At 33.5% G+C, this 14,555-nt stretch overlaps 1 protein-coding gene and 1 pseudogene across 1 annotated transcript; one reads left to right on the forward strand and one right to left on the reverse strand.

Annotated features, from left to right (window-relative positions):
• Positions 1-1,875: 1,875 nt before the first annotated feature.
• On the reverse strand, positions 1,876-4,826 carry LOC134244516 (uncharacterized; annotated as a pseudogene).
• Positions 4,827-10,220: 5,394 nt separating this feature from the next.
• On the forward strand, positions 10,221-10,622 carry LOC134244517 (uncharacterized). Its single transcript, XM_062726780.1, has one exon. It carries the CDS (start codon positions 10,221-10,223, stop codon positions 10,620-10,622), a length of 402 nt encoding a protein of 133 aa, XP_062582764.1.
• The last annotated feature ends 3,933 nt before the right edge of the window (positions 10,623-14,555 follow it).

Below are 14,555 nucleotides of genomic sequence, written 5' to 3' on the forward strand. Positions count from 1 at the left end.
CAACCGTTGTCCATACCAGCTAGTGGTGTCCAGCTCTTGTCATTTAAATTTCAAATTTTACAACATACGTTCTAATTATGCAATGATGACAATTAAAACTTTGCCAAAATTTGAAATTTCACATTTTTCTAAAATATATCTATATATAGATGCATGTTACTAAAAATAGGAGCAAAAGCCCACTTATGTTTTTTCATGAAATGACACTACTTATCCCCAAGTATAATTACACACATAAGATTTGGGAAATTTCCGCGGACAATTTTTCTTATTTAGCCTCAAAGATCTCAAAAAATTCCAATTTCCCCATTTTTCAAATTTTTAGAAACCATGTCAATTTGCATGACCTTTTTCTTACAGGAAGAATATTTCTAGAATAAACGATTATATGCTCTGTGTACCTTAAAAGGTCATGTTATCAAATGATCCAATGATTTTTGTAAGAGTGTATTAAATACCGATAAATATTCATTTACATTTCCTCAATTTTCATGTTTTCATTTAGTCAAAATGGGCCAAAAATGGCCGAATTCAATGGATCCGTCTCCATGGCAACCAAGTGCACATGTGGAACTTCCGACACCATATTTGTTAGTTTTGTACCAAGACACACCTATGGTGAAAATTTCATCAAAATCCGAGACATGTCGTTTCCAAGCCCTATAGTAAATTCGTTGGTGCTTACAGAGAATGCTTGTTAATATCTTAATGACCTTATTGACCTTACCTAATTAAAACATTACAAATAATTAATGTTTGGCGTACTTGTCATGGCCATTTATTCACAATTTTTTCAACAAAACAACAAATTATGCGCCGATCTTCAAATCGATATGGCAGCATATACACAAACAACACAAAGCAGTAGAAACACCACGGTCACCTTGACCCAAGGGACCTGGAAAAAAAGTGCCCCATGGAGGTGGCATTCTCTGCAAAACTCTGGCATTAATATTGTTTTATACCATCACAACACACAATTCTTTAAAGTCATGATCACTGGTGCATAAATTCTCTGCTCGATCTTGAGTCTTTGTTGATATACTTATGATCAATCATTCTTATGGTCCATGACGCTGAGAATATAAATTTAAAACAGCAGAAATTTTGTTCTACACACATCAAAACAGTAAAATACAAATGATGAATAACAAGGTCATCAATTTATATAGAATATTTTAACACCAATTAATTCTATATAAAATTCTTTTAAGGCCATGCATTTCTGCAGAAGTTATAACTAGGAGAGGGTGGGAGGGTTCTTCAGTTAAAATTTTTGGTACCAGCAGCTTTTTTGTTCAACCGGAAAAGGAAGTTTTCCTTGCGCATGCCCAGTTTAATGAATGTGACTAGTAAGAGTTGTCTATCTTTCTATAGTGACTACTTATGTGGTCAAAATAACCTTGTTTATCCAGAGGAGATACACTTTATTATTTTTAGACAGCAAAGCACTCCTTGCAAACCATTGTTCTTTACCATTAAAAGACCAATAACTATAATGTCTATAAATTAATACTTAATATCCTAATGACCTTATTGACCCTACCTAATTAAAACTTTCAACAAAACAACAAATTATGCGCCGATCTTCAAATCGATATGGCAGCATATACACAAACAACACAAAGCAGTAGAAACACCACCTTGACCCAAGGGACCTGGAAAAAACAGTGCCCCAGTGAGGTGGCATTCTCTGCAAAATTCTGCGAAATGAACCACAAAACATATTTTTTGTGGGTCATCCGCCAACAAATCTAGGCGGTCAATTTTGCATTCAACAATTCAAATACAAATTTATCAATAAAACACTCAACCAGTATTCGTATACAATTCAATTTTCAAATATTCAACTTCAGTGCTTGGCCATGACAAGACTTAACAAGTACATGAGGTAATAGTAGGATAAAATCTGTCAGTGGATGACAAAAACATCCCTAGAGCATTTCTTAAAGAATTCACAAACAAGTCATTACCCAAGTCCGACAAGTGTACACCATCTCTGCGAAAAAGGGTAACATACATGTATCTTTTTAAAATATCAGGATATTTAATGGAGGCCCCACACATTTTCTTAACAACAAAAGTAGCAAGTGCAGAATTAATTCTTCTTCTCCAGTTTTCTCCATCATTGCTATAAAGACGTAATGTCCAATCACTTCGTGGTAAGATATGAGACCAAACGATAACTGTCTTTGGCATTAATTGTGAAATATTTACATTGGTAGATTTCATGTACATTTGTAAACCCTTCAACGTATTATGCGGATTACCAATATCATTACCACCACAGTGTATTACTAGAATTGTTGGTGGGTTATTATTTTTTAAAATCTTTTGGATAGTTGGATAAGCTGTGACCAAACCATGCCCCTTATTCCATACCAAATTATCCTATGTGATTCAAATCCCAGGTTGTTAAGCATTTTCTGTTGAGCATATTTCTGAGCCCAATATATCAAAGATGATCCAATGATCCATATGCAATCTGAAATAATTTTGAACAAATTTAATTTGCTTCTAACTTATTAAACAATTGGCCTTATATATGACTTGTAGGCTGCAGAACTCCATCTGCCAATGGTTTTGATTTCAGCTTCGCTCTAACCATTTGAAAACAGATGTGTGGCCCCACCAATTCTAAAAGAATGATATTTAAAAACTGATGTGTTTATTTTCAAAAATGATAAACATTTATTGAGCATTGTAGAAAACTGATATTGAGTCAAAGGCTTGGAGTTGAAATGCACAAAAAAATTTGTAGCTGAAATTGTCTGTCGCATTGCAAGAAATTTCTGCAGTATTGTAAACAAAATTAATGACTGGGCATGCTTTGGGACTTTAACTGCTGAACCCCTATGCATTTGATCAGTCTTGGAACTTTTAATCAGTAGACTTACATGGTCTTGTAATAACTGAACACTATCATATTGAAGGTCTACTACTTCACTGACTCTAAGCAATGCAAAAAATGCTACTGAATAGGCACATTGAAATAATGTTGCCTCGTATAAAGAATGTGCAACAAATGGCAAGGTATTTATGATACGACCTAACATGTGCAAGGTACTAGTAATAGGCCTTCTAATATCACTAGACACTGTCAACTTTTTGTAACCAGTAAGCAGTTTTTTAATTAAAAATGACTCCACGGAATTTGGCCATCCATGAATGTTTATAAAAAACCTCAGACCAGACAGACAACACTTGACAGTTGAAAAGGCGCATTTTTTCTCTAACATGTATGCAACAAAATTGATGACATGGTCAACAGGTGGAGGCCACAATTGTGGAAAAGAGTTATCTACCCTAAATTTGATAAAAGTTTGAATGCCCTGCTTATAAACTTTGTTTGTATTGTCCGAAATGCTAGCATCTACCAGGTTCTCAACAGTTGATGAATAATTTGCCAAAATTGCATAGGAACTGGACAGGGATAAGGCCGAGCCCCAGGAGCCAGCTGATGGAACTTCGAAATCTGAAAACGAGAAAGAGCATCTGCCTTATCATTCTTAATACCTTGAATATGTTGACATTTGATCTGAATGTTATTCTGCAAAGTTTTGAGGACCAAAGCTCTCACTAAAACCATAACTCTCTTATTTTTGGAGGTTTTGTTGTTAATTATGTGAACGAGTGCTAAATTGTCAACATGTAAAAGCAATTTGTTAGAAGCCAGTTTTTCAGCCCAAATAACAATACCCAACGATATTGGAATAAGCTCCAACAAAGTAATATCCTTCTTTAACTCCTGAGACCAACTTGCTGGCCAAGCTAACACACTCAATTCATCGCCAAAAACAACACCACACCCAACCGACCCTGAACTGTCTGTATAAAAACTGCAACATATCACTATCTGACCAATCTACTGATGGAAACCGAGTTAGTTCATTAAAATTTTGCAGAAATACAACCCACATCTGAAGGTCCAACTTAATCTCATTAGATATTCTAATCAAATGAAAAGATCTATCAACACCTTGTAGTGCCCCGTAAATTCTCCTACAAAATGCCCTATCAGCCGGTAATGCTTTTACAACAAAAGCAAGTGATCCAGCAAGCGATTCTAATTCTTTCTTTGTTACTTTTTTACTACACTGAACATATTATCTTTTCCAGCAATTCATCAACTTTTTCTTTTGGAACAAAAATTGTCTCTTGAACAGAATCTATTCCTAACCCTAAAAATGTTAATTTTGTACAAGGACCTTGTTTTTTTCTGGTGCAATTGGAACTCCTAAATCTTGACTCAGTTCTTGAAAGTGATACATTAATTCTTTGCAATCACTAGAATTGGCTGATCCAACAAAAAGGAAATCGTCTAAGTAATGAACGATACCATCCTTTTGTGACCTCTGTTCTAATTCCCAATGTAAAAACGATGAAAATTTTTCGAACAGTGAACAAGATACTGAACACCCCATTGGCAAACACTTGTCAATATAATAAGAATTATTGAACTTAAAACCTAGCAAACAAAATTCCTGAGGATTGATAGGTAAAAGCCTAAATGCACTAGAAATGTCCATCTTTGCCATAAGGGCCCCTTTTCCTTTGGTTTGAATTATGTTAATTGCATCATCAAATGAAGCATAATTGACAGTACAATCTTGCTGATCTATGTAATCGTTAACACCATCATCGTAAGGATGTGAAAGATTGGTTATCATACGCCATCCACCTTGTTTTTTAGGTAATAAACATATTGGGCTACATCTTAAATTTGATATTGGGGGCGCTGAAAAAGGACCCAAAACCCTACCTAATCCAATTTCTTTCTTAATCTTTTCTTCTAGATCGCTAGAGTGTTGAATTGCAGACTTCATGTTTTTATATTCAACCCTTACTCTAGGGCCCTGATAATTTAACAAAAACCCTTTCTCAAAACCCTGCCCTAATATGTTGGCAACTTCTCTGTCAGGATAATTTAATAATAATTTGTGAAGATTGTTGGTTTTAATTGGATAATGGCCTAAATCCCATAATTTATTGTGTAGGTCGAATTGCTCGCTGTGGGAATCTTGGGCGGAACTGCTGTTGTGTGGGCCTAGACTGGGGAAATTGTTTGACATTGTTATTCTGGGAAGATCTGCAATGTAAAGAAGGATGCGATCCATTACATTTCACACAAATATGCAAAAACTGACAATTGTGTTTTTCGCAAACACCCTGAAAATTCAGCATCAACCGAACCCAAGTTAAGATTTGAATCAATTGATTTTTTCAGCCTAAACTGGATGTCATAATCCCTCCAACCATAAGACGTAGATGAACGCTCTGCACCTTTTCTAATTGTTGCCATATAACGAAATAAATTTATAGCTTGTGCAGAGTGCTTGGCGCAGTAAATTGAAGCAAAAATTAAAAAGGCATCAGTCTATTGTGAAATAGACATAATTTTTTTCATCTTTGTGCTTTGGTTTAACCTGAATTAAACCATCAAGATAAACAATGTGATGCTGTATATCTGAAACTGGCTCTTTGATCAAAAGTTTGCTCAGAGCAACATACTCGTTATTCCAATTTTTTTCCTTCAATGCTTGAGAGACATGAGCACCAAGCATTGATGCTACACTCTGGAAAGGTGTAGACCTATCTAATTCAACCATGCAATTTATACCTGCTGTATTGCTAGTAGTTGGCACAGGCAACTGTGGCTCCACTGTCTGTTGGGTGGGTACAGTCTACACAACAGGAGTAAGGATGTCTGCAGTCTCGTAGACAGGCTGTAGTGATACTGGCTGAATAAGCGGTTCTTGGCTGACCATGTAAGTTCTTGTTGGCACTGACATAGCTGCCTGGGAATAATGACTGGTGGCTGATGTCGTTATGATGGGTTCAATGGACGTCGAAGCTACTGTGGATGCTTGAGTAGTCACCGTGGAGGCTACAATACTATGCCCTGTGGATGTCCTGGATACTGGGCGGGCATATGGACTTTTGCCCTTCGATGCCCTGGTTTTATTGGCTCTCAACATGGCTCGAAAACAAAAGAAATGTTAATTAAAAAATAATTAATTGTAATATTCCTATTATTTATTTAAATATAATGCAAGCACAAATTACAATTCATAACAACTAAACTTATTCCTGTCTTTTATTTATTTATTTTTTTTTTATTTTATTTTATTTTTTTTATTTATTTTTTTTTTGTTTATTTCCAAAATTTATTACAATTTATTGTAGCTAAATAAATTAAACTTTCCCTTGTCGAGTTAATTAAATAATTTTCTACTCCGACTCATTTTTTCATGGCTGACCTATGAGCAAGGTCGAGAACATTTTCCAAATATTTAATCTGATAAATCGTGACTAAAAACCCCTAAATTTTGAAATAAATCAATTCAATTCATTGATACCTATTAATAACTCATTAATTAAACAAACTTTCTTTGACTTTCTCTTCGTGATGCCTTAGATGCAAGTAATTTTTTCTTCAGTTAAATTTTTGGTACCAGCAGCTTTTTTGTTCAACCGGAAAAAGGAAGTTTTCCTTGCGCATGCCCAGTTTAATGAATGTGACTAGTAAGAGTTGTCTATCTTTCTATACTGACTACTTATGTGCTAAAATAACATAGTTTATCCAGAGGAGATAAACTTTATTAACTCTCCTGTATTACCTCACGCTGTTTTTTTATTTATTTACCTTTACTATGATATTATCATTGTTTTGAACCCTCGAAAGATAGTGCTATTTAGAGGAATGACATAAGAAATCGAACAATTAAACACGCAACTGATAATATATATGCAACCCTTTTTACGTTTTCTATACCTAACTGTGTAGAATGTTTTTAATAGAGGGGTGTTAATCTATATGCATGTGCATATTCTTGAGAGTCTAGCGTAATTCTGAAAGACTGATTTTTTTTTTAAAAAGATTGAATAAATATTGTTAATTAACACATTACTCATCCTCTTTTTATAACGTTTTAAGCATCCAAGCCACACTGAGCTGCTCTCTAATGAATATTAATGAAATGTCGAAATGAGGATGCGCCGTATATTATGTCGATGTTGTATTCTCACTTGTACAGTGTTCGTTTTTACGTTTGTGTAATTTTCTCATTATATCGTGTAAATATTTTCTTGATTGTGTAGTTTTAGTATAGTTTGGGCAAATTTCAATAACTTTGTGTGTATTTTCCGCACTAAGTGTAAGTTTTGACTTGCTCATGTAATTTTTGTTCAAGGTCGTGCAGAAAATATTTTTGAACCAATCGGCGTGCCATAAATCAAATCTACGAGGGCTGTTCGGAAATTATTGAGACAATTACATTTACTCCATAAAGGACGAAGATAATTTCATGAAAATTCATCAACATCTTAAAAAAAAAGACTAAAACACTTAAGCAAATTTTCTAATTCTTACGATAATTACATAAGTTTCGGTGAAGTAATAAATGTACATATGTCTATCGATCCGGAGCAGCTCGCGACGTCATTTAACGTTACGTTAGCCGTAGATTGTTTCGTATGTGAAACGATTGGGAAGCCTTTAATACTCTTCCTTCTTCCTTATTAGATATATAACTTTACACAATTCAAACATTCTCTTTTCTTAAACTAATCTTTAAAAATATATGCTGTTCCTAACCCAGTCAAAAATGTACTTTTATAGGAAAGGATGACTTAGAATCATGCAGTGCCAATTTATGCAAGGCGGGTTAAATACCGTAACAATATCAATACTGTCTTTTAATTTTTATCTAGTTAAATTAATTGTTTAAAAAATTGTAAACCAATGAAATAGCAAAACCTTAATCATCATTTTTTTTTCTCGTTGTTACTGTTTTAGCAGGTCGTTCAGTCTTGAAAAGAGTTCTACATTACGCTACACAAAATTTTAGGTATGATGGCTGCTCCGCCCTTGACGCCAAAATTAATTTTTTCGTTGTTAGCAGATTTTTCTACAGCGCTTAATTTATTTATGATCTCCGTATTTCTGATCAAAATTCTATCAAATTTTCACAACATGAATTTGAACCAAAGCTGAAAAATTATGAACACTTAAACTGAATTATTTTTGCTCTCATTATGGATCCACGAAGAATTAGAATTTTGTGGTTACATATTTTCAATATCTAATTCCGTGACTGCTCCGGGTACCCCTACTATTGAAACTTTTATATACCACTGAAGAGAAAATATTGAATATTTGTAAAATATTTCTTGCTCTTATTAATTTTTAGTGTATGTCAAACGTATATGCCAATTTTCACTGAAAGACGTTCATTAGAATGCAAAATATTCACAATGTCTCAATAATTTTTGAACAACCCTCGTAATGTAAAAAATTGTCCTGTGCAAATCTCAGAAAGTAAGTTGAAATGTCAATGAAAGCCCAGAGACTAAAGAACCTTATAGACACTCTGTTATGTGATATTAAAATGAAGCAGAGATCTTTTATGATGCAAAGATTAAATCAAAAGAATAAAATAATGAAAGGACACCTTGCCAGCATAGAGAACTATGATCACAGATTTGAACATTAGCAGAAAAGCCAGTAAAATTCCTCTCATTTCTGAAGAAAACCCATGTCTTAAGGACAAGTGTACCCTACTTCTTACACAACATATTTTGTTATCCTTGACTGAAGAAATCAACTTGGATGATATCATCAGGCTAATAAGTGAAGCCCAAACCATAGGGACTGCAAGAAAAATCTGAGAAATAAAGATCTGATGTAAGTGTTGTCTAGGCCCATGTTACATAAATCTGTCACAGTGAAAAATGTTAGAACTGTAAGGCACATTTCCCGTGTGACACCAAACAAGGTCTGGGTCAGTGATATGGACAATATTATGTTAATAAACACAGAAGGTGATATACTATATCGTCTGAAAGTTTTTGATGTTTCAGATTTAAAGTGTGTACAAGCCGTGAATTTGACTAGTGAACTTATCTACACTGAACCAAACTTCTAAGTGTTCACCTAACATTTTTGAAGTTTTAAAAAACAAATGCAAACATTAAATAAAATTCTTTCATTCTCGGTTAATGATGCATATTTAAGTTGGATGTTGCGTAAATTTCATGAAAGTATCTCGTCAGAATTTTAAGCAAAGTGTCAAGGAAATGATGTACCCTCAAAATGAAAATTCACACAAAAAAATCTCGATTGAGTAAGACCTACGACTCGCTCTAAACACTACAAGGCAATCTTTATTGTTGGAAACGAGATTGGTCTATCTGCTACCTCATCTACATGTACTGCATAGATCTTTTCAAACCATTGAAAATTGTGAGGAAAAGGGGGGGTGACATTTCTTTTAAAATCCCAATTGTTTTCAATTGGATTCAGATCCGGGAATTTGACAGTGTATTGTCACACAAATGCCTTTTGGTCAATATCCTTGGGTGTTTAGTACGTACGTGCACCGCTTTAAGGATAATTCAGACTGCTGGAGCTGATATAAGACTGCTACGAGAACCGATTTCCTATAATTTTCGTACGATTGAAATGATTTGCTTTCATGTTTCTAAGATTTTTCAGGACATTTTTACATTCTTTTAACTTGGTGTGACGTGAAATTTTCTCCCCAGAAGAAGATCAAAGTCACTTCCGGTGTGGTAAAATTTTGTCAAAAACTTTCAAATTGTGATAAATTCGTGATGAAAAATGATCACAGCCTGTAGAAAAATGTGTTTAAATGGGTTGTGATACTGTTTGATAATTTTTAAAAGTAATATCAAGTACAATTAATCACTAAAATAAAAGTGAGTAAAACGTGGTATAAAGATGGTCCAAATATCAACATTCCAAAGGCCCTACCTTCTTTCTGAATGGTCATTATGTCAATGTTTTGTGTTTTTTAGTGAAACCAGTTTTTAAAATTTGATAATGATCACAAATAGATGCTTATTACACAAAACACGTGCCACAAAGTACAGATTTATTGTTTTTAAGCTTCGTCACGGAACATAGGTTTTCATCAGTGATATTGAATTTTTTTTCTAAAATTGTTGAGAAGACTCATTTGATGTAATAATTTGAAAATATCATACCATTCTATAAAGTAGTTTTTAAATAAAAACATTTATTAAAGTGAACACTTAGAAGTTTTGTTAAGTGTTTATAGACTGGTATGGAAACATTAACACATTATCCAAAGATAGCAAAACTATTTCTACACTGATAGAGAAATCAGAAACATGGGAAACACGTTGTGTATTCTGCTCTCCTTCCAATGGAGATTTACTTGTACATATATGTAGTGATGTATAGAGGTGATCCTATAGAAATGGCCATGGTAACACGGTATAACGACAAAGGACAACTCATACAGACAGTACAAAACAGACTGTTTAGGAGACCTAGATATATCACAGAGAACCGTAATGGGGATGTTATTGTGTCTGATGTTGACCGTTTAGTGGTGACAGAGCGTGGAGGTGGACATCGGTTCACCTACACAGGACCTCCATCAGGATCAGGACTTGCACTTCAAGGAATCTGTACAGACGTGATGTCACATATTCTGGTGAGTGCTAATAACACCAACACAGTGCAGATGATTGACAAAGATGGCCACTTTCTGTCACTGATATTGACACCACAACAACTGATAAGCAGACCAGTGTCCTTTTTTATGATGACAAAACTCACCTACTCTGGGTAGGATTTTTGTTAAACAGCTTAGTGTTTGTAACAGATACATTGAGAGAGAACACTTAATCTGACTGGTAACTGCAATTAGTACTAGTAATAAGATACTTTTTCGCACAATTACATGATGAAACGGGGCATTGAAATTAGGAGAAGAGCTACATGTACATGTTAAAGGTTGCTTGAACACAAAATTAGACGCATGTTAAGCATGTTAAGTGATATTATATAAATTGTTCGTATTTTTTTTTTCGTAAAAATAAAAGCATGCTTGTCACTTTACCCTTTTCCTCAATTAAAAAAAAACATCATATAAAGCTTGTTTGGATGCTGGATGTCATTTTTTAACTTCCTGTTTCTGAAAATTTCTGCAGTTCATAATTTGATATATACACTGTACCAAAATATGCACATTGTATTCTCTGTATCAAAAAATGCTTGAACCATGTATTTAAAAATTACGATGTATACGTTCCCGTATACCAACATATTATGAAATATGACTTTTTCATATATGTATCCCATATAACATCAAGTGTCCATCATAAATCATTTAAAAAAAATTGTCAAACTGTTTACACCATTTGAGAAACTCTGAAGCAGAACATGAAAAAGTCAATTGTTTGACCTCATCAGCATATGACTTTGTGAAATTGCAGGCAGAAAGCATAATACACTGTTACAGTACTTTCAGAATGAATTGTAATACACTGATGTTTCATGCAGTAAAACGAGCATTAACCACTGATAACGAGAGACAAATCTTTGCATTGTGAGGTCATAAAAGAGCGACACAAGAACACAACCCCCTTGACGTATTTTATTTAACAAAACTCTACAAAATAAGATATAAACAACAAACAAAATGCATAGATTGCCTTATAATGGGAATAACTATCTTTTAATTTGGTATTTGGGACCGTTGTTGCTGATTTAACGGATGTTAACATCTTTTTTGCCGGTGAAACATTGTTTGCGAGCATTAAACCAGCATTTACGACATTGGCAACGTTTTTAGCTTTCGTATAGAACTTTTCAAAAACTTTTGAACACGTTAAATGGTACCAAACATGTTTAATTCAGGTCCTTTTAACCCATCAAGCTAGATATCCTTAAAGTTAATTTTTTTTCAAATCAATGTTTTTACAATTCTCAATGCATTTCTTACGTAAAATATTGATAAAATTGACCTATATTATTTTTAACCATACGTTTTCTCTAAAACCCATTTATTTTATAAATTTTATAGATAAAATACATTGTTGTATCCTCATTTCCGATGACATGCATATACTTTGGCTAAAAATGCAAACATAGAAACAAGACACATGAAATACCAGCACTGTTCTATAATTTTGAGTTGCTTCCCTTCACACCTAATTATTATTCTTAATGATCAAGAGACTGGATGTTTGTTTCTATTCTATAATTTACTTTATTGGAAACAAATTGTAGTAAAACATTTTGTCATGGATTTATCATTAACTTTAATTTAATGGTGCTTCCTTCATATAATCTATAGAAATGTTCTCATTCGGTCTTCCTAGCTATCACCACTTTCAGCATAATTATGTAACATCTTTGCACTTCTCTGCATGTATGTTCCTATTCTAAATGACGACCTTTTGACTGCCTACCCTCTCAGCACAATGTAAAAAAAACCATCACTGCTTTTCTTTTTTATTACTATAGAGTTGAATATATCCGATAAAAAACACACGTGGTTTTTTTACCTCTCAGTCTGTAACATACGCTTTATTTGTTTTCACCGTCTAGAGAATTCCATACGGGAGATTACTCTCAATGACTGTTTTCATAAGTGAAAAAAACTTATGTATTAAACCTTTTTTTCTCTTGAAACCGTGCTTTGCCAATGACCTTAACGGTCACAAGTACCACATTAGACGACAGTTATTTCCTAATATATTCTTTTTGAATTCAAAGTCATGGGTCAGAAACTTCAACCTTCACAAAACGCTGCCATTCTGGAGCATCATTGCTTCACAAACAAACATCTTGTTTTCTAACTGTTTTCCCAATTGTTTTTTTTTTTTTGGAAAAAAGCACTGTAAATGATCAAATATAAGTGGTCATCAGATCCTTTAGCTTTTCTACAATAAAGTTATGCCTTAAGACCCTTAAGACATTAACAAAGATTTGGTGTCTCTACGATCTACGGTTTCGGAAGAGTAGCGATAACAAGGTTTTTCGCACAAGGGGCAATAACATTTAAAAGGGTTAATCTCAGAGGACAGGAACAAAATATTTGAAATAGTTTTACGAGTACATATTAATGATGCAAAGACATTAAGTAGATGTTGAAAGACAAAAGAGGTATAAAAACGTTTTATTTCTCATTTTTGGAATGGCCTTGAACTTTGACCTTTGCATAATTTTCAAGGTCAAGGGTTAATAATTCTTATGCAGTTAGTCCCATGTCTCTACGACTTCTCATTTTGAAAATTTTTAATTATTTGTAATATTCAAAACCTCTCAGGGGCATTAACTCATCGAAGGGGTCAACGAAAATTTTCGCAATGATAGAGTGAAGAGTTATCTAAATTAACCAAAGACATTGGTGAAGGTTTTGAACTTCTGCAATTTATGGCTACGGAGGGGTAGTGATAACAAGCTTTATGTTGAAAGGGACAATAACTGCGTAAGGGTTTAAAGTTCTAACTTCTTGGGTCGTTTTTCGGAATAACTAAGTATCCAGTATCGTGAGCTATAAAGTCTTACGGTTTCAAAAGCTAAGGTGAGAAATAAAATAAGACACATAAGCATTTCAAGAGGTCTTTCCACAGAAAGGTGGAAAGACCTAATAAACATACTTAAACTTGTAAGTACAACATTTCACTCAATGAAAAATATTTATTATATTAAAAAAAAAACCACTTTCATCGTTCTGTTACATTCTTTCTTTTCAGTGCATTTGAAAACTAAGCACAAAAAATTGTTAGACTTCTATAGTTACATTCTATGATTTCTATGCATTTTAAAACTGAGCACAAAAAATTATTAAGTGTTAGACTTCTATTTTTACATTCTATCAAACGAATTTAGCATAGATATTTATCTTTCAGGACACCTTTTATTTTAAAAAATTATTTACATATAAACATAAAACAGAAATCCATTCCCATGATGTAACTAGGTTCATTTTATAAGAAAAGTTGGAAAAAACTCCTTCATCAACAAATACATGGGCGTAGACACTTTTGACATCCAAAGCTGTGCGGAGAAGAAAATGCTACCTGGCGCGTGATTGGTCAAAAAAGAAAAGACTTGTTATGTGTTTGAAGTGTGAAATAAAGGTGATAAAAAGACCAAGACTTGGGCTTTTTTGAGATATATATATGTTACAGGTAAAAATGTGATGGAAGGGATGCATTTTGGTTTGAGCTTTTCATTTGGTGGTGAACGAACCTTGTTGTAAATTAAACTAATGGAATTTGAAAGTAAATGTTCAACGGCACGGTATATTTTTTCTGAGATGTTTTGTTTTCAAGAATATCTCGAACGTTCACGGCAAATAGATCATTTTCACAAATTTCAATATATGTATCAGTAACAGGGGCTCAAATTTGTATTGGATTGTATGGGAAAGCATTTGGTGGCGTTTGTCCAGTAAACAATATGGTCTTTGGAAATCTGAATTGTTTCGTGTCAATGATTTCTGCCAACTGTTTATCTAATGTGCCCAATTTCTTTTAATGTAAGTGTGAAGTATTCAAGATGACAAAAAGACTGTCTCTGTTGCAATTCATAATCTGGATAAAAGTAAAAATATGAAAACTTTGACAAATTGATTTGTGTTTTAAGACGTTATTACAGTCCAAAAAGGTCGTATTAATTGCTCTGTGGTGCTAAATAAAGCGCACTAACCTCAATTTTTAGTTTTTAGTTTGTATTTTAGTATAAATTCAAAAAAAAAATATATTTGAAA

This window comes from Saccostrea cucullata, unplaced genomic scaffold, assembly GCF_032062105.1.
Source record: "Saccostrea cucullata isolate Sc308-1 unplaced genomic scaffold, CSIRO_AGI_Scuc_v1 ctg294, whole genome shotgun sequence".
Classification (NCBI taxonomy): domain Eukaryota; kingdom Metazoa; phylum Mollusca; class Bivalvia; order Ostreida; family Ostreidae; genus Saccostrea; species Saccostrea cuccullata.